This window comes from Sebastes fasciatus, chromosome 18, assembly GCF_043250625.1.
Source record: "Sebastes fasciatus isolate fSebFas1 chromosome 18, fSebFas1.pri, whole genome shotgun sequence".
Classification (NCBI taxonomy): domain Eukaryota; kingdom Metazoa; phylum Chordata; class Actinopteri; order Perciformes; family Sebastidae; genus Sebastes; species Sebastes fasciatus.
This window is the reverse complement of record NC_133812.1, coordinates 13,426,309-13,445,532: the sequence shown is the minus strand read 5'-3', so window position 1 is coordinate 13,445,532 and position 19,224 is coordinate 13,426,309. Positions and strand designations below refer to the sequence as shown.

At 38.5% G+C, this 19,224-nt stretch overlaps 2 protein-coding genes across 9 annotated transcripts in view; one reads left to right on the top strand and one right to left on the bottom strand.

The window, feature by feature from the left end:
* Positions 1–15,414, top strand: part of itsn2a (intersectin 2a) — a 347,088-nt gene extending 331,674 nt beyond the window's left edge. For all 7 annotated transcript variants that reach the window (XM_074615667.1, XM_074615665.1, XM_074615666.1 and 4 more), the window contains one exon: positions 15,403–15,414. The gene's annotated coding sequence lies outside the window, so the exon portion shown is untranslated. The remainder of the gene's footprint in view (positions 1–15,402) is intronic.
* On the bottom strand, positions 939–16,067 carry tmem63a (transmembrane protein 63A). 2 transcript variants are annotated; one of them, XM_074615671.1, is made up of 23 exons: positions 15,976–16,067; positions 11,974–12,167; positions 11,615–11,694; positions 11,405–11,483; positions 10,598–10,635; positions 10,327–10,469; positions 10,009–10,060; positions 9,771–9,879; positions 9,553–9,623; positions 9,347–9,427; positions 8,906–9,017; positions 8,488–8,621; positions 7,916–8,059; positions 7,213–7,366; positions 7,016–7,122; positions 6,819–6,905; positions 5,645–5,710; positions 5,061–5,223; positions 4,490–4,595; positions 4,130–4,297; positions 2,805–2,920; positions 2,663–2,713; positions 939–2,176 (listed from the first exon to the last, which is right to left on the bottom strand). In XM_074615671.1, exons 2-23 carry the CDS (start codon positions 12,136–12,138, stop codon positions 2,033–2,035), a joined length of 2,370 nt encoding a protein of 789 aa, XP_074471772.1. In that variant the 5' UTR covers positions 12,139–12,167; positions 15,976–16,067; the 3' UTR covers positions 939–2,032. The 2 variants fall into 2 exon arrangements, with proteins under 2 accessions (XP_074471772.1, XP_074471773.1); XM_074615672.1 differs by having other exon boundaries at positions 15,900–16,019.
* Positions 16,068–19,224: the final 3,157 nt, after the last annotated feature.

Genomic DNA, 19,224 nt, shown 5'->3' with positions numbered 1-19,224 from the left:
ATACACATATTCACTTTTTATTCCCTTATATCACTTTCAGCCTACTGGGGATACTGTTTTTATTGCTTAATCACACACACATACCACGAAATAATACTCGAGAGAGAGTAAACAAGTGAGAGCTTGTTTTGTAATACTTAATCTTTGTCCGACATTTAGGGGTAAAGCGCAATCGATAACCTTTGTGCACTCAGATCTTACAAAATTGAGTTAAAATATGTATTTTTCAGTCTTTTTGTAAACAATCTTTAAACTTTGTGTGCAACCAGTGACGAAAATATGTGCAATGAACGTTTTAAAATGTCTTTAGAACATTTTGACGTTTATGTATGTAGATAGTCTATGCGTAAGGCCTGTAATTGTGCACATCTGTAAGGCAAATAGGAGAAAAGTGTGTCAGATACTTGAGCCAGGAAGTACTCACTTGTGAAGCTACTAAGGAGCACTTCAGTAGCTACTGTTCCTGATTTTTGTTGTTCACTTCAGGAACTGTTGTGAGGCTCCATTAGGGTACACTGATCCTCGTCCAATAGTCCAAACCCTTCTTTTCCCCACAGCTAATAACCTATATATATATTGGCTTAGCACCTCATTACCCGTATTTAACAACTGTGCTAATCACTACAGCACGCTAAAAGCCCTCTAGTGACAATAGAGGTCTTTCTCAGCTGAGGCAGGTACCGTGGTGAGAAAGGGGAAAAGGGCAGGGAGAAGCGGAAGCGAGAGGAAACGGAGACAATAGTGAAGGATCAGGTGAGGAGGTGGAGCTACTGGAACTGTCGCCCAGTGAACTGGCTCATACCAATGTCAGAATAAGTTAAATCCTCAATGCAACACTGTGCATTTGTCCTTTTCACTGAATATTCCAGAGGTTAAACTACAGCTCAACAGTGCCCCCCAATGACAAGACACGCTCATAACCGTAAAGTTGTCCTTACTTGTATTTTGAAACTGCATGTTTAATATTGATATTTAAATCACCATATACAAAGCTGAGTTCCTCCTAACATATGCAATCCGAAAACATTTTATCTGTTGTTATCAATACTCTGATTATCAACCACTGTACAGTTACGAACTTGGCTCTTTGTTAAAATGCACATTTAAAAAAAATAAGCCGCAACAACATAAATTCAAAGTACATTAAATACAAATAAACGTTGACCTGTTTAAAAACGTTCTTTCATTAATTCAACAGCATGATTGTCTTCTTAAACAATCTTAAAAAAATAATACAAAATAATGCTCTAACCATTGTCATATGTGGATTAAACCAAAAAAAAAGTTTTGGTTGCAAAACTCCTGCAATACTGATAGAAATGTTCTCTTGTCTAATTACAAATCTTGTAAGGCCTCTCTTGATACAAAAAATGCATTGTGAACATTAGTTATTCCCTTGGCAGGTGTTGTCCTCTGGCATCAAAAAAAGGCACTGTGAAGAAATCTAAAGTTGGAAATCTGGATAACAAGTAACAAACTCTGCTTGTCCACCTCTTTGGCGTGAGTGTTGCTGGCGTGATTGTCTTGTTCTGGTAACATACTTGCATAATTAGCTTCAGCCTGTGCAAGTAATGGATTCCAGTGTTTTTGTCACAAACATTATGGCTTATTTGAAACGGCAGGTTTTGGCTTGACATGAGAGAGGTCTAATAGAGAAAATACAGACTCAGCAGGTTTGCCGTGGATGTGTGTGCTATGTTGATCAAGTGCAAATAATGATCCGAATATCAAATCAATTCCTGTTTACCCACTTTCTTGTAGAAACCAATTCAAATTCAACACACTGTCCTCACTGGTACTTTTAACTTGTATCTTTCCAGAAGTAGAAGGTAAGAAAGTTGGACTGGTGTTGGGCAGCTCAGTGCTGGTCACGTACCATGTGGTGATTTTGTCTCAATGGGACGGGCTGTGTCTGACTGAGCAGTAGGGTGGAGGTGAATTCAAACCTCAGTGCTGAAATCATTGTGAAGGAAGCAGATTTCATGGGCATCTTGAGTTCCAAAGCTATGACTCAGTGTTTAGATTCGCTGATTCAGCCGTCCGACACGCTGTCCGTATACGGGCTGTCGGAGCTGAGGATCGCGCTGCCCTCTGTGGAGCCGTACGACTGCTGAAGTTTAGACCCCGGTTGTGCGCTGGCAGGTGATTTGGGATTAAGCACTCTGGGAAGGTAGACCTGTAATTATACGATACAAAAGAGATGAGTACTGAAAACAAACAAAAGGGCTCTTTAAAGGGCGTTTCTCAATATTCAATTTTGTGTGTTATTTTATCCTCCCTGGTATGTATGATGTAATACTGCATGTAATGGCTAAAGTATGAGTTTGATACAGAACAATGGGAAGGGAAGGGCAAGAGACACGTGTTAAATATGAGCTAAGTCGGCGAGAACGACTGGTAACGACTGGTAACGAGCAAAGTTCACTGCAAGAACTCATTGTGAACAATCAGGTCTTTAGCATATAATTCAGAAAGCAAAAACACTGACCTCAAAAGCTCTGGTATTTTACTTTGTTAATGAATAACAAGCGAGACGGGTGACAAATAGGGTTATAGAATTTACAGCAAAGCTCAGGTAAGTTAACTTAAGACCAGGCCTGCCCTAAATACATCTGATCTTTTTATTCACGCTGTGGACTTAGTTATGGAACAAGTACAGTACCGTGGTGTTTTCTTCCACTCCCTCTACTGTATCCTTATCCTCTTCTTTCACCTGCAAAAGAACACAAACAATATGAAGGCTCAGTCAGGGTGAAGGATGACGGAGACGTGACAGCTTAATGCACACGAAACCAAACGCTCACCTCATAGTTGTGTGGACTGAGGTACTTGAAATGGCCGAAGAGTGTATAGCTGACGCAGATGAAGACGGTGATACACAGGACCACCAGTGTGAAGAGGGATGTGGCAGTCCAGAAACCTGAAACACCACACACACATAGTTTAAACAATGGCATAGAGATTTGACTTTGTCTGCAGCTGCATGCAAACGCCTACATGTAATTATATAGTAAGTACATTCTGTCTTAAATCAGAATCAGTTTTATTTGCCAAGTACATGCATACAAGGAATTTGCATAAAAAGCCAGAGTCAAATTCCCTTGTATGTATGCACTTGCCAAATAAAACTGATTATGATAAAGTCCAGATGAAATGAAAAATGCCTTTTTAACCCTTTTAGATCACATTTTTGCACCTATTTAACAATAGGTGCAAAAATAATCAATTTCTTTGTATTTTCATATCAAAATCCAATTATCTTTTCTTCCTATAAAACTAAATATGATGTGTGCTATGTAAGCTGGTACCAACCAATTTCAACCAGTAATATCATGACACCCATCCATCAATCAATCTGAAACTTTTAGCAACAAGGGAGATGTGTGTGCTGTAGCTCCATATCATGCTACATTCTAAGCCCGCCCTCTTTTTAGCGGTCCAATCAAATGCAAAGGATTTGATTTAAATCCCTCTTATACGCCGCTCAAATATTTCTTTTCACTGGGGAATACATCACGGTACAGAACAAGCCCCCGGGAAGTGTGCGAGGCTTTGAAGCAAATTTTACATAGTGGCCGATTGGTGGAATTACAATTTCCGTGTTCGTCACATGATGCCATTGGGCCCAAAAAGACTTTTTCCCATAGACTTACATTGGGAAAGAGACGTCTGTAACTCGTCGGCTAATATTTTTTTAGGTAAATCAACTTCCCAGTAACACTTGAATTGCCCTTATTTAAATCATTACGTCCTACAAGTTGTAAAATACACTAATAGCCGAATCCAGAGTTATTTTTCTTACTCCGTTCATGTGAATGAGCCCCAGACCGAAGCTGGACCGCGGGCTGGGAGGCGGCGTTAAAGGAAACGCTACTGCGCCTGCTCTATGGGGCCAATGGATGCATGAGATCCGGGTAATTTTATACTCAGAAGTTGAACTTTTCTTTCGTCATACACCACTGAGCAACTTTCATAGGAAAGAACGGGGCCCCGCCTCCAACTCTATATCCAGCTGTATCTCTTTATACATCCATGGTGTCCTGTATTTACAGGGTTCTAACATCACTAGTACTTAATTATATATAATGATGTTAACTTTCTCCAGGTTTAGCACACACTTGTTTCATACCTGCTCTGAGCACAGAAAAGAAGTAAAGCCATATTAGGCAGATGATGGGCGCGGCCAGAGCTTGATTGACAGCTCCCAGGTGGACCTGGCGGTCTAGGCGAGCAGGCAGGTAGGCAAAGTACATGTTGTGTTTGTCCACCAGGTGCTTCAGCATCATGTACAGGAGACCTGATGGAGTAGACACACACAACACAGCCATTAGAAAACCCCCACTATGGAACGGACAGGAAATATGTTGTATGTATAGAAGTGTGTAAGGGTCTCTGGTAAAGGCTGACAAAAGCAATCAAGAGAATGTCAAATAGATGTACTGATGATATACCGTGTATATGATGGACTGACAGCCTCATAACTACTCACCAAAAGGCACAATAATAGGACATATGATGCTGTAGGCCATAATGACAGTGAACACACACAGGCACCAGCCATACATGGCTCCATATTCAAACTCATACGCCTGGTTCTGTAAACAGAAGTAAAGAAAAAAAATGGAGATGACTTGTAAATGTTGAGGTGAGGCTGAGAATCAAACAAAAATACTCTCTTCTTCTTCTGCAACTTTTCATTAGCTGGACTTAACAGAAAAATAAAGCACAGTATAAATCTCTACAGTCAGGAAATACATGGATTATTCTTAGGCCAGAGCACCTGAAATATTTCTATTACACATTCTCCTTCTGTTTACTGGCCAATTTACACTTGTTTACATATCCTACATAGTCTGGAAAACAGTAGAACAGTACCAAGGAAATACTTTAAAATATTATTTTTTACAATTTAATTTTCACTGAAACATTGCTAAATAAAAATGTATATCTGAGCAGCCACAGTTCAATGCACAAGTGGGCCCTGGTGCTCTGTTCCAGGCCATGTAAGCAAGATATTGACATAAACATGTGTTGCATTCCTTGACCAGTCCTTTACTAACCTGTTTGACATATCTTCTTTCAGCCGCAGAGCGAGCAAACGCCATACGAATGGTGTAAAGCAGTAACCCTGGCAACCGCAGCAATTCCATTCCAGAGCCCACCAGAGCCGCTGTGATCACGTAGTTGACGAAGAACGCCCCTTGGTCAGGTAAGAACACACACCTGGTGGTGTAAGGGAAAACAGAAAAGATAAAAGAAAAGATGAGAAAAAGACATTCATGAAAAGGAGGAATGTTAAGAAAATAAAATGCAGTCCACTTTTATAAAAACAGCTGGCCACATGCGAGAACTTTTTCAAATGTCTTGTTTGTCACATTGTAAAATATGAAACTGGATTATAAAACAATGCAGACTTGAGTGACAATAGTGGGTCACACATTACAATTAAGGGATGTTTTATAAATAGCAACTTGAATACAGATGAACTTGTATGATGAGAGTTGAGAGTAAAACAGATTTTTCTCTCTTTATAATGTACTTATTGTCAGAGAACAAGTCTCAAAATACATAATTCAAATTAATTAGTATTTATTTTAATTTGCATTTTAAAAAGCAAGAAGCAAAAAATAGATGAATTACTTACTCAAACCTCAGTTTCCCATCTGCGAGAAACTCTTTATCAAACAGCCAGCGGAAAAACACTGCAAGACTAATAGGGAAAAACAAGAAGGTTGCAGAAAGTTAGACGACGCAATAATTATTTTCATAAAAAATAAAAATGTCTTTAATTCAGTAAAGACATTAAAGCAATCGATATTTCGGGTGTTGTAGCAGGCTCAGTTTTAAAGCTAGAGTGAAGATACTGGTGTCATATGAAACTAAAAAACCTAAGGAATCCATTGGTTTCAAAGGAGTCCCTTGACCTCTGACCTCACATGCAGTTTGGGGCAAGTCATAGTCAAGTCAGAACACTGACACACTGACAGCTGTTGTTGCCTGTTGGGCTGCAGTTTGCCACGTTATGATTTGAGCATATTTTTTATGCTAAATGCAGTACCCGTGAGGGTTTCTGGACAATATTTGTCATTGTTTTGTGTTGTTAAATGATTTACAATAATAAATATATACATCCATTTGCATAAAGCAAGCATGTTTGCCCACTCACATGATGATAAGAATATTAAATACTTGACAAATCTCCCTTTAAGGTACATTTTGAACAGATAAAAAAATGTGCGATAATCATGATTAATCATGGTCAATAATAATGCAATTAATCGCAATTAAATATTTGAATCGTTTGACAGCACTAACCAAAATACATCTATTAGCATGGGAGGAATCCCTTTCAGCCAACTGACATTCACTTTTCTATTTGGTATCTTACAGTATATACTGTACATACAACGTGTCAACTGCAACTCACATTTTGTTCCTCCTCATGGAATTTCATTTCATTCTCACTGTGCAATATCATTTTCCACTTGTGCAATTTTGTTAATAGTCTGTTTATTGTCAATACTGTATATACTGCTCCTATTTTTATACTTCCTTCTATTTAAATGGTTCATATTTTACACTTTTATTACTGTGTTAAATGATGCATCTTGTTTTTGCACTATCCCCGTTGCTGCTGCACACTGCAAATTTCCCCACTGCGGCACTAATAAAGGAATATCTTATCTTATCTTATATCAATTTATCTGACACACACTGATTGCTTCTGTAAACTACAACAATAAATTATTATTACAAAGAAACAAAGAACCTTGATACTGAAACTTTTGCTTATTCAAACTGATGCTAATGCAAATTACCTGGTGAGTCCTAGCGAGGGGAGGATTAGCACCATGAAGAGCAGGAAGAAGTACAGTTTACGCATCATGCTCAGCTGCTCACTGGACCTGAGACACAAATGGCACTAGATCAAAACATTTCCTCCGTTAACAGAAACCGATCACTGCACTACCAGTGTGTATGTGTGTGTGTGTGTGTGTGTGTGTGTGTGTAATACCTGCTCCAGTGTGCCTCTCCAATTGTAGAATAGTAAACTATGGTAGGCAGCAAAGCAGAGAAAGTCCACAGCAGGAGAGTGGGAAAGAACTGACTGACGATGGGGCTCTAGGGCGAAAACCAAAACAAACTGTAGATTTATGGCTTTGAAAAGCAGAATTGTGACAAGTACGTGTGTCGCCATGTGTTGAGTCTCACGTTGAGATAGTAGATGGGCATAGTCACGTTGAACTTGTCCATGGTGCTGATGATGATGCTGGGAGTCGTGAGGAAGGTGAGCAGGAAGAAAAGGAAGAAGTTGAGACTCAAGTAGCGCATGAACCAGGGGAAACCGCGCACGGACAGATTGTCCCTGTAGGATGGGGAAAATAGAACAAACAGAAGCAACATGACGGTTACACACAGAGAGGCAGCACAAAGTAGAGTAAACATAACAGTGTGGGGTGCACTCTAATTCCTCCGACATAGATTTATATTCCTCTTCCTCAGGGAACTAAATCTAAATGTTTTTGTATGTAGGTATTTTGCTAAGGTTTAATCATTTTGCAGATGACATTATCCACCGTATAGGGATGTCCCAAAGATTGGTATCAAGGCTGATGGTTATATATTTTAATGCAACCAATATTGCAAGATCACACGTGAAAAAATCTAACTGGGGATGAACTGTGTTCCACTATTGTCGGACAAAAGAACTAAAACTTCAAAAACGAATTTTGTTTCATTATAATTGAGTTGGAATCATTCATTGTATAAAACAAAAACACCATATGATTCCACTAAAGTTAATGATAATATTGAATTATTGCCCATCCCTATTGGCACCAGTACTACAAATACACAAGTCATATGATCTGCGTGGAGCACACACTGTGTGAAGGGTTGGTGTTTCCGACCTTACCAATACACATTTTTGGGATGGGGTGCAAAGTTGACGCTCCACTTGTTCACTTTCAGAGTTCCACTGTCGATCGAAGGTTGGGGCTGTCTCCAGCAACAGCAGCTTGCGCCGCCACACTCGAGTGCGTTGAAGTCTTTCAGAATGCTGACGTGAGTAAATGACAGCTGTTAGTGATGCACATTAACAATGGCTGCCGCCCAAAGGCCTGCTTCCAGTAAAAAGTCATGTGGTGACAATAAAATCGAGAGATTCACTGTCCTCATCAGAGAAACGAGCACAGTCAGCCGACATATTACTGCTGTTTTTATGCTGCCAGACAACTAAAAATATTGGCACATACTGTATTGCCAATCATCTGTTGTCATGACATTGTCATGTTACTATTACTGACAATTTGACAAATAGAAACCGTAGCAATAAATTACTGTGGAGTTGGATCAACTAACACTATTTCACAAAAGGTAGAACTGGTTGCATTGCTGTTGGACTGGATTGTATTATCATGTGTCAGGTGTTACGTCAGGTAGTACAGACAGACAGAAAGGAAAAGACACCTTTAAATTGGTACTCACAACTTGGCCATAGCCTCGGTCTGTAAGGTGACGAAGGCCATCCCCAGGGGGCGCTGTGGCACCAGCTCTGCCTGCTTCCTCACCTCCTCCAACAAGTCTTTTTCTTTAGTACTGTAGTACTCTATGGCATCAACCTGAAGAAACAGAGATACACACACACAGATTAAATGCTTTACTTGAAACCACCTTTATTCAAATCCTGTTGTAAAATAGTTCACAGTGCCACTGTAAATTAATAAAACCAAAACAACCTTTTTTTCATTTCATCACAAGAAATAGAGCTTTGCAATCATAAAAACCCTGTATGCAGTATTTTCTTTTACTTTTTTTTTAACCTAAATTGCAACATAAAAGATAAAAAAAACTACAAGCATCTAGACATCGTGTATGAAACGGTCTACTATCTGGTCCATCTCACCTTCTCAGAGCAGCAACAGAGGTTACCACACAAACGAGTGTTAATCAACTCGCTTTGCCCTGTTTTCTCTAAGGCACGCTCGTAGTAGCGCAGGTTTTTTCCTGCTCGCATCCTGGTGTGAAGAAAATGAATAAACAAGCTAACACATACAAGTTGGTTTAACACATATTCGTAAGCCTGGACATATGCCCCACAGGCCGGTGCTTGCAACCATTTCCTCTGCAGAGATGAATACAACATCTGAAACCATTTAAACATTGAAGAGTAAGTCATTTGTGGGGGATACAACTAAAATAATTAGCTATAAGGTGCTAAAAAGCTGACTAGAGCTGCTGGGTTAGGTGGAAATTCTCTCAGTGGGTTTGCCATGCACGCAGAAGTTAGATACACTGTTATAAATGAAAAAGATGTATTATTTAATTGTTAATTTTGATTTCTTACCTTTCCTTGTCAAGGTGCATGAGCTTGGACACGTCAAAGCCCAGGGTCACAGCACACACTTTACAGGAAGGGTACGCCTCTCTATACAAGAACAGTGCAGACATTGAGGAATGGAGCAGGTGGCTACTATTTACGGTTAAGTACACTCCAAAATTCCACTTTACAAAATATGGAAATAGTGAAATTTTACAATTCAGTGTACTCACGTGAAATGTTTTTTTACAGCTTCCTCTGTTGCCGTTTTAGGGACCGAACACACAAACAAAGTGTTCCTGGTCTACAAACAGAAAGACCGAATGACAGATTAGTCAGGTCACCGTTGTAATATAAATAAAGAGAATAAAATTAAGTTATGTGGACACAGTTGAAATGCAAAGGTTTGTGGGAGACATTCAGACCGAATGTCTTGTGCCCAGAGACTCACTGTCTCTCTGCGCATGCCTTTCATTTGTGACGTGTGACGCCGCAGCACAACAAGTGTCAGGGCCAGGTAGAGGACTGCAAACACTGTATGCAGCCATAACATGTTGTTTCTAGAAGGAAAAAATTACACACACCAAGAAGCATTTTGTCATGACCAACCCACGAAACTTGTTTTGCAATACAATACTTTGGTTATATATATCCAAACTGGTTTTGTCATACTCTTAAACAGTAATCACCCCTTTTGAAGATTCCCAACAGTTGTCCTTCCAAAACTCTGTGGATTATTATCTGAAAGAGAGAAACAACATTTCTTTTTAAAGAAAACATACATACTGTAAGTAGAAATGTGAATAACAAGAGCCAACAACATGAACAGAAAAAAGTACAGTTATCAGAATACAAGCAGCAATTGCTCAAAGTCACCAATGAAAGTCACGACAAGTCAAGACAAGTCACTGATTATGAAAAACTACAGCTGAACAGTGCAGCTCCTGAGTTGTGATTGCTTGATTCACTGTCATTTTAGCCATTGACAGACCGAGTAAGTAACGCACCCAGCAGGTCTCCAGTCATGTTGACGGGCAGTATGACTGCGAGGGAGGTGACAGTTATGACCATCAGCAGGGCGATCAGATGACGCTGGAAGGACAGGTAGTGAACGGCATCGATGCCACATTTGGCTTGCATTTTTCCCTCACTGAAACACACACACACACACACACACTGATTAGAAGGAACCAGCACATGGCTTGTATACACAGCATGATAAAATAGCTTTACTTATAGCCATAAGTAAAGAAACAATGACCAGCAAAAGTCACTCACTCCATTCTGAGGATGTAAGGCAGCCAAGAGCAGAATCCCTAAACAGAAAGAAAGGTACATTAACATACAATGAAGATAATATTAATAAGGAATATTTGGGGAGTTCTTTATGGTTCAAGACTGGTTTGAAATTATTACAAAAGTGCATTGCTGCACCCAATTGGACTGTTATCAGGCCATTAAATATGCGTTATCGGTCACTATAAGCACCATAGATGTGGGTCATTAGGGGCTGTCTGAGAATAACTAATAATAATTAATGTTGAATATGAATGATGAATAATGAATAATGTTGTAGGATTATTCCTTATTTTATGGGCTATTTTGGGATTTATACATTATTATTACATACTTATAAATATATATAAAAACAACAAAAAAGCATTAGAATACTGATTTGGAGGTCGATTACCATGGCAACGGTCGAAGCTTCAAAGCATTCGGGTCAACCCTAGGCCTACTATACCTACTATGTTGTAAAACTAAAAGCGTTACTTTCTACTAATAAGCAACACGTTGTAAAACTGAATGAAACATTACATTTTGAACACAAACAAAAAGGATTCTTTAGGTTTATACAATAAAACCACTTGGTTAAGTTTCTGGAAAAACATTGTGTTTTGGCTTAAAATAACGATGTTTCAAAAGTGAAAGCGAAACTTAAAGCTTGTGAAAACAAAGACAAACTAAACGTTGTTGGTTTCACACAGCATGCAAAACTTGGTCTCCTAGGTGAAAACCCTGTTTTGTGTCACATCCATCTGATTTTGGTGCTGAAACTGATGACAAAGATTTTCTTTTACATACCAATTCATACTCCTGGTCATCCACGCTGGACACTATCGATGACATGCGCCCATAGCGACGGCGGCTTGACTCGGTGAACCTGATACGCAAAGTTCAGAGTCAAGGAATAAATCAAACTGACAAAAAAAAAGATTAATCTCACTATTCTAATCAGTATTTCACATCTGAAATCTGTCCTACAATTTGAAGTGTGTGAGATCATGGACTGACCCTTCGTTGTCTGCAACTAATGCCAGACGCCCGTAGTCCCAGAACTTCCTCCTGATAATAGAGAAGGCAACCAGCAACACCTGTAGGTGGTGTGAGAGATAGAACCAATCAGCTTTCACCTCATGACACAAAGTGAAACATATATTGATGCCTTGACACAAATAAAGCAGTAGCTGGTAAAAAAAAAGTTTAATATTGCATAATGGGAAAAAACTTTCTTGTGTAATTCTTCCGGAAAAAGAAATAACTATATAGAGAAAATATAAAGCATTTTGGCAGGGATTATCTCTTGCCTAAAGGGACAACACTGAAAGATTTCCAGTCAGGCAGAGACAGTCACAGGCGATTATTCGACATACCAGAAAGACAGAGAAATCCAGCAGTAACACAACTGGCACTCCTCCAAAGCCAACTCCCTTGAGTACGGTGCTCTGTGTGCTGCTGAAGCAGCTATTGTTGTCCGCAAAGCCGGGGGTACCATTTGAAGCCAGCAGGGGCCACTGCTCCCACCACAGGGAAGACATCACTGGAGTGGAACCAGCAGTTTGTCTGTCTGCAGAGATTGATAGGAGTATATATTGAGAAATGGCCTCCCAGAGTAAAAGCTGCTCCCACAGTGTTAATACAAATATTAGGGCTTCAAGTAACAATTCTTTTCATTCTTTTTTTTTTTTTATTAATTGTTGTTGATAAAAGGTCTGAAATACTGAAAAATATAGGTGGTATCCTCAAATTGCTTGTTTCGTCCAACCAACAGTACAAAATCCTAAAAAAAACAACAATTGAATATAAAGAGCTGGAACCAGCTAATATTTGACATTTTTGCTTGACAAATGACTAATCCGTTATCAAAACTTGTAGGTGATGCATTTTCCGCATTAAGAGGAACAATGCAATATGAGAACCTCACTGTTTAAAATGGGTGCCACAATGAAGAGGAGCGTTAACACAGAGGGATACTGTCTGTGCAGGAGAAACATGAAGGCAATGTAAGGCATCGGGGGTCTCAAACCATGAGCAGCATGTACGATGACTTTTGATCTGTGATTTCACTGATTGACATGAACTTTAACCATGTTGGAATTACAACCTGCAACACTTCAGACCTCTAACAGCACAGCAAAATAGGATTTCAGTTACCAATTATTGTCATATAATCTTTTTCCTCGATTAATTTTCAAGTCTGTAAAATGTCAGAAAATAGTGAAAAGTGTCCGTCACAGTTTCCCAGAGTCCAGGTTGATGTCTTCAAACACCGAAGGTATTGACTTTGCAATTATATAAAAACAGAGAGATGACGCAAATTCTCTCATTTGAGAAGCTGTAGGTCAGCAAATATTTGGCATGTTTGCTTGAGAGATTAAGTAAGTGATGAATCACTTGTCAAACTTTTCTGTCAGTCCACTAATCAGCTAATCATTTCAGCTCCACGCAGACTCTCAGGGGTGAACAATAATGTGCCACGGGAGCACCAAGAGGCTGCAACTATTCATCCCAACGACTAAGCAGCTTTTAGCTTCTTTTTTTTTTTCAAAGAACTTTCCGTTCCTGCTACTACAGATTAAAGCAGATGATGCCAGTGATTATCATACTTCCTTACATACCACCAGCTAGGAGGAACTGTGACAATCAGATGGTGTTGTCTTTGGTTTCGGTGAAAGCAAGCCTACACGCTCTTAGTTTCATATCTTTTACAGAAGTAAAAATAGCAAAAATACAGTGTAGAAATACAAGAAGGAGTCCTGCATTCTAAATCTTCAGAAAGCATTGATATGTTTTTTTTTTCTTTTCTTAATTATACAGCAGAATGGCCTCTCTCTGATGTTATTTTATCATACATTATATCATTGGAATATTTTTACAGATGCATTACTGTACTGGCTTTTTGTAGCTGGTGGGGCTGAAGCTAGTATTAAAGCAGAAGTGGGTAGAATTGGATTTAAAAAAAGTATTTTTTATTAAACGGTTACTATATTTTGAAAGAAGTGCATGACACAGGTATCTGAAAAGAATCATGTGCCTCTGTGTCCTGAAAGGGGCCTGAAAACAGAGCCATGAGGAAATGCAGAAGTCTAGTTATCTCTCTGAACACTTGAACTACAATACGCTGAAAGGTTATTATAGAATTTTTGCCCATTGATGCCAAAAACATTCTGCCTACTGCCAAATTAAAGGTCCCATGTCATGTTTATTTTCAGGTTCATACTTTTATTTTGTGTTTCTATTATAACATGTTTACATGCTGTAATGTTCAAAAAATACTTTATTTTCCTCATGCTCTCAGCCTGAATATACCTGTATTTACCCTCTGTCTGAAACGCTCCGTTTTAGTGCATTTCAACGCAATTCCGTTGCTAGGCAACAGTTTGGGTCCATGTTTACTTCCTGTCAGCTGATGTAATTTACATACACCACAACAGGAATTAAACTGTGACACATTTAGAATGTTTACGTTTTAAACCCGCGTAATGGTCTAAATATTGTATATTTGTGACATCACAAATGGACAGAAATCCTAACGGTTTGTTTCAAATGCACAATTTCTGAATACAGGCTGTGTGTGTTTCTCCGTATATTGAGCGTTTTGATAGTTTAACAGTATTTATATAGCACTTAAACCTGCTTTACAATGTAAAAGACCTGAAAATCTCACTTTTTACAATATAGGACCTTTAACTACTTTACATATTGTTGGGTAGTTTATTCTATAACAATGCATTATATTTTACAAACTGACCGCCTGTTTTGTACGTTGAATCTGATTCTTCAACGTAAGTACAGGAGTAAACAGTACAATATTTACATCTGAATTGTAGTAGAGCAATATAGGCTACAGAGTCATATAAAATGGAAATACTGAAAATTGTACAAGTACAGTAGTTAGCATACAGGTCCTTCCTTCCTGCAGCTGTTAGACTCCAACCAGCACTGCTCCCAGTAGACCACTTACACACCAAAAAACTGACAATAACCTGATATTTTCAGGTGGAATTTCATTCATTCATTCATTCTCACTGTGCAATATCATTTTCCACTTGTGCAATTTTGTTAATAGTCTGTTTATTGTCAATACTGTATATAGGAGGACGGTCTGCAGGACAGAAAATAATGCATAGAGTGCACTTTCATAGACTAAGCTACTGGAGTTACCCTGCACTATACTCATTTTTAACAGTCTCTTCTGCACTATATTCACTTTTTTAATAGTCGCGTATCACAGCTGTTACCCTGCACTATATTCAGTTTTAACAGTTTTCTTCATCTCCTTGTATTTTTATATCTGGTATATTTTTTTTGTACTTTGTACTTTGCACTACCAACTTTTTTACTGCCTTTTAACTAACATGTTTTGCACTATGGAACTGTGATGCTGGAAACCTGAATTTCCCTCGGGATCAATAAAGTTACTATCTATCTATCTAGCTATCTACTGCTCCTATTTTTATACTTCCTTCTATTTAAATGGTTCATATTTTGTTACACTTTGTTTAGCTCTTTTTTTTTTACTGTGTTAGCTGATGCATCTTGTTTTTTTGCACTATCCCCTTTGCTGCTGTACACTGCAAATGCCCCCACTGCGGGACTAATAAAGGAATATCTTATTTTATGATTGACCCCTTTGAGTATATTCTGAAAGACATATGTGTATCATCATAATTAGGAGGGTGGTTTTTAATTTTTTCTATGTTTGAACTTGGTATTAGTGGATTTGGTCATGCTGAACCATGACTTGGCCCTGAAGCAGAGATAAAACAACTGTTACTGACTGTGTGGTTTCAGTAGTGGAGTCCATGTCAAATCCCATCGTCACAAGTTATAACCCCACCTTCTCCTTGAAATAGATGGACCATGCTCTTTAGAGTCACGAGGGCGCAGTTATAAAAGTTTATGCTGTAATTTGTGTCTGTTTAACTCAGCAGAAAACTCCTATAACTCTTTTGCTGGAGGCATTTCTCTCCTAAATAAAACGGCTGTTTTAGCTCATTTTGACACTTTGACTGAACACACTATGAGGAGCGCTGTTTTATGACACTTAATAGACTCACCAAGCTTTAAACAAATATTGTATTGTACTGAACAGGCTTTTAATTCAACAGTTAGTTAGATACACGGATGCTACAGTGTATACACAGAGGAGTGTACAATGTTGCGACGTCAAGCAAAAGTTTGCCAACAGTCTATGTCAACATCCGCTACCATAACTTCACTTACTGGTCTAAAAAATGGCACAAATCACGTTTTCTAGGGTTATATAAGTAGGTATGTGTCACATAGACTGTCCTACCTGTATGTTTGTCTTTTATTCCGCAGAGAAGGAAACTTCTTTCTTACTGTAAATACTAGAAATGTTATGAACTCACCGTCTTCTTCTCTCCTGCTGTTGCTCCTTTACTGTATGTTCCGCGCCTGCGCAGACGCTGCAGCAGTTCAATCCTCCAGGGACCTCCCTCTGTTTCTCTCTGTATACTTCTGACCCTTGTAGGCTAAATTAAAGAGTTTATACTGATGGGAATATAATAAAGAGGGAGTATGCAATGAAAAAGTTTCTGGATTATATAGTATAACAAATGATTGGCTTGGCCTCTGTGTGATTTAATGGGCTATTTTCAGTCAAGTACAGTAATATCAGCATAGAGGAACCCACTTAACAGGGGCGGGTCTGGAAAATGTTTGATGGGGTGGCCACAAGGCTGAGGCACAGACTCAGAGAAGGGTGGCACATTTAAAGTAGCAGTAGGCAGTATATTTTTTGGCATCATCAGGCAAAAATTCCATAATAACCTTTCAGCATATTGTAATTCAAGTGTTCTGAGAGGAAACTAGACTTCTGCTCCTCCTCATGGCTCTGTTTTCAGGCTTTAAAAAATCTCATTTTCAATTTCATTGAGAAAACGTTCCTATTTGCTGTGCTCCGGTAATGTGACAGGAACTTAGCGTTCCTTCACCAGATTTTACAATGGCGGTGGCGTCACAAACTTTCTCATTTTACAGCTAAACCGTGCACTACAAGATGATTCTGAGAACATTTGAGGCGAGAAATAGGCATTAATGTAACATAATATTTATTCATATTTGATCAGCGCGGCCTAATTGGACCGTTTGGTCGGAGTTTGTGAGTGATTGACAGTATATAAATATTCAACTTGACATGTGTCATGAAGTAGCAATAACAAATAACTTACATTTAGGGATGCACTGATACTGATACCGGATCGGATATCGGGGCGATACTGACTCAAATAGCTGGATCAGGTATCGATGACAATGGGGCAGATCCATTAAATATAATTCTATGTTTATACTTTATACTTTATATACTGGAATTTTAATTCCTGTTTAAGTTTTGACCAATTTGTTGCTGATTAAAAGGTTTACACTTGAATTGTAATTCCTGTTAATTTTGAAGATTTTTTTTTTTTGTTGGTGTACAATTTATTATTTTAGTAATAAATAACAATTCACTACATTTCTGTATTTATTTGTTACATTTTGTTTTACAAAGTTAAGAAAGTTTATGTTTAAGTCAATGGATATTTCCTTACACATAGAAGAATGATCCCGTCACTTACACACAGTGAAGCATACAGCTTATTAATTAAACACTGGTATCGGCTCGGTACTCGGTATCAGCCTATATCCAAAGCCCAGGTATGGCTATCGGTGCATTCCTAATTTGTACAAGCACATAGCCTTTTGTAGATGCAATGCAACAGGCAATAAAGTTTTCCACCATATATAGCTGTGCATAGGACAGAACAACTTCAGTGACAACGGTAGAAATCGGTTCTTGAGCCCAGAAGCTGTAGCAGAGTGTTATGCTGTGTGTACCACATTTTGTTGAAGGCTCTCTATCTGTCACCCTGCACTGTTCGAGGAAGTACCTAATCTTCTAGTCTAATCTTCTGCTGAATCATTGTCATGCAGCCAGAGGAAGTATTACAGAACTAAGAAGAAAGCCAACATTTTACTTTCTACGCCACGTGACACCTCACGGATGAGGCTCGCTGTTTCCCCCATGTTTCTAGTCTTTATGCTGAGCTAAGCTAATGGACTTTGTGCAGTAGCTATATATTTACCATACAAACATAAGGGTTGCATCAATCTTCTTCCTTTGGTGAGCTGAAGACAAATTTCCACCCTGGTGGACAATAACGATTTATTGTATTGTATCTTGTCCTCTGACATTCTGCAGGAAAGTGAATAAGCATATTTTTACCGTATTTACTGGGGATGGCCATTGCAACAAGAATCAGTACCCTACTCCGTAATAATTGCACTACTATTTTGAATTCTCATGGATTATCTGTGACTGTTTTTTTTTTATTTAAAGGTGCAGTGTGTGGGCGGCATCTAGCAGTGAGGTTGCAGATTGCAACCAACTGAAACTCCTCACGTTTGCCAATAAGCGTGTACGAAAACTACGATGGCCGACACAAATTCTAAGGTAACGGAAACACAACAATTTTTATTTTCAGGTGATTATACACTAAATAAAACATACTTATTAATATTATGTTCAATTTCTGCCAATAGATCCCCCTAAATGTTACACACTGTTCCTTTAAATATATGTAGTGGTTGAGAATTGTAGCGACTTCAGGAAACTACCTAAAAGCCGCTGAGAGGCTGAGGTCGGGGCCCGGTTTGCTTGTCCGACGCGCTACCAAAATTATACACCGAGATTCCAAAATTACGTTGAACAAAATCTTATTTAATGAAAATGATCAACTTATTATAACGTGCACAAAAATCTGGATAATCAACAGTGATGAAAAGAAAATAGCGGTCACCCACTCTTCCCTCTGGCACTCAGGTGAACAGCTGATTATATTAAGTGCTGCCCATATCCATTTGACCCAAATTTCCCAAATCATCACGATCACATAATAATAAATGACACAATAATAAATGACAATATCCCAAACACTAACGAATTCCATGCCAAAAATAAAAACCATCACAAACCTAATTAACATTAATACAAAAATTCTGAAATCGTTCATGGCTCCTAAAAGAATAAAGAGCGTCCCTCTACGGGGGTTCAGATCATTTCACGCTAACCTCAGTCAGGGAAATGTAATTATTAGTCTTGAAAATAAACTTTTCTTGAAGTCAAACACATATTCAAGTCTCACAAACAATGACATGATTAATACATTGCAGGCTCTCGGAAATCTTCTCTTGTAATCTTCACTATAATTACCTTGTGAAGGCAGAAAATAAGTGAATGAAATGTTTTGACTGATTATCTGTTGCCTGTAGTTAGTGTTCAAAAGAAGAGCGCCGTATTTGGCGTCTTTTATAAAAATGAAACTTTAGACAACCAATGCAAAAATGTTTCTCTTCCTTGTTCTGCAGTAATAATAATGAAGGAAGTTCCTGTTTTTCTGCTGTTGGATTTAATGTGTTCCTTGTAGGGTAAAAAGAGAAGAAAAGGAAAGTGAAACATTGTGGCATGTTGTATAAGACAATAACATAAAAGCTGATGATTTCACATTTTTGCAGCCTTTGGAAAAGTCCCCTAAAGCAAATCTTATTGCTATAATGTTAATACAGTGTGCACAAAACACGCCTCCTGTAGCTCTGCAGACATTCCTCTCAATGATCCC

Bases quoted from the DNA above. Each gene is read 5' to 3' on its own strand.
- tmem63a (XM_074615671.1), bottom strand. From the start codon at position 12,138: ATGTCTTCCCTGTGGTGGGAGCAGTGGCCCCTGCTGGCTTCAAATGGT. The intron at 9,018-9,346 runs GTAAGAAATCAA...TCTTCACACCAG, and splicing joins ATGCACCTTGACAAGGAAAG to GATGCGAGCAGGAAAAAACC. The intron at 8,622-8,905 runs GTGAGATGGACC...CTGTTTCTTCAG, and splicing joins TCTGTTGCTGCTCTGAGAAG to GTTGATGCCATAGAGTACTA.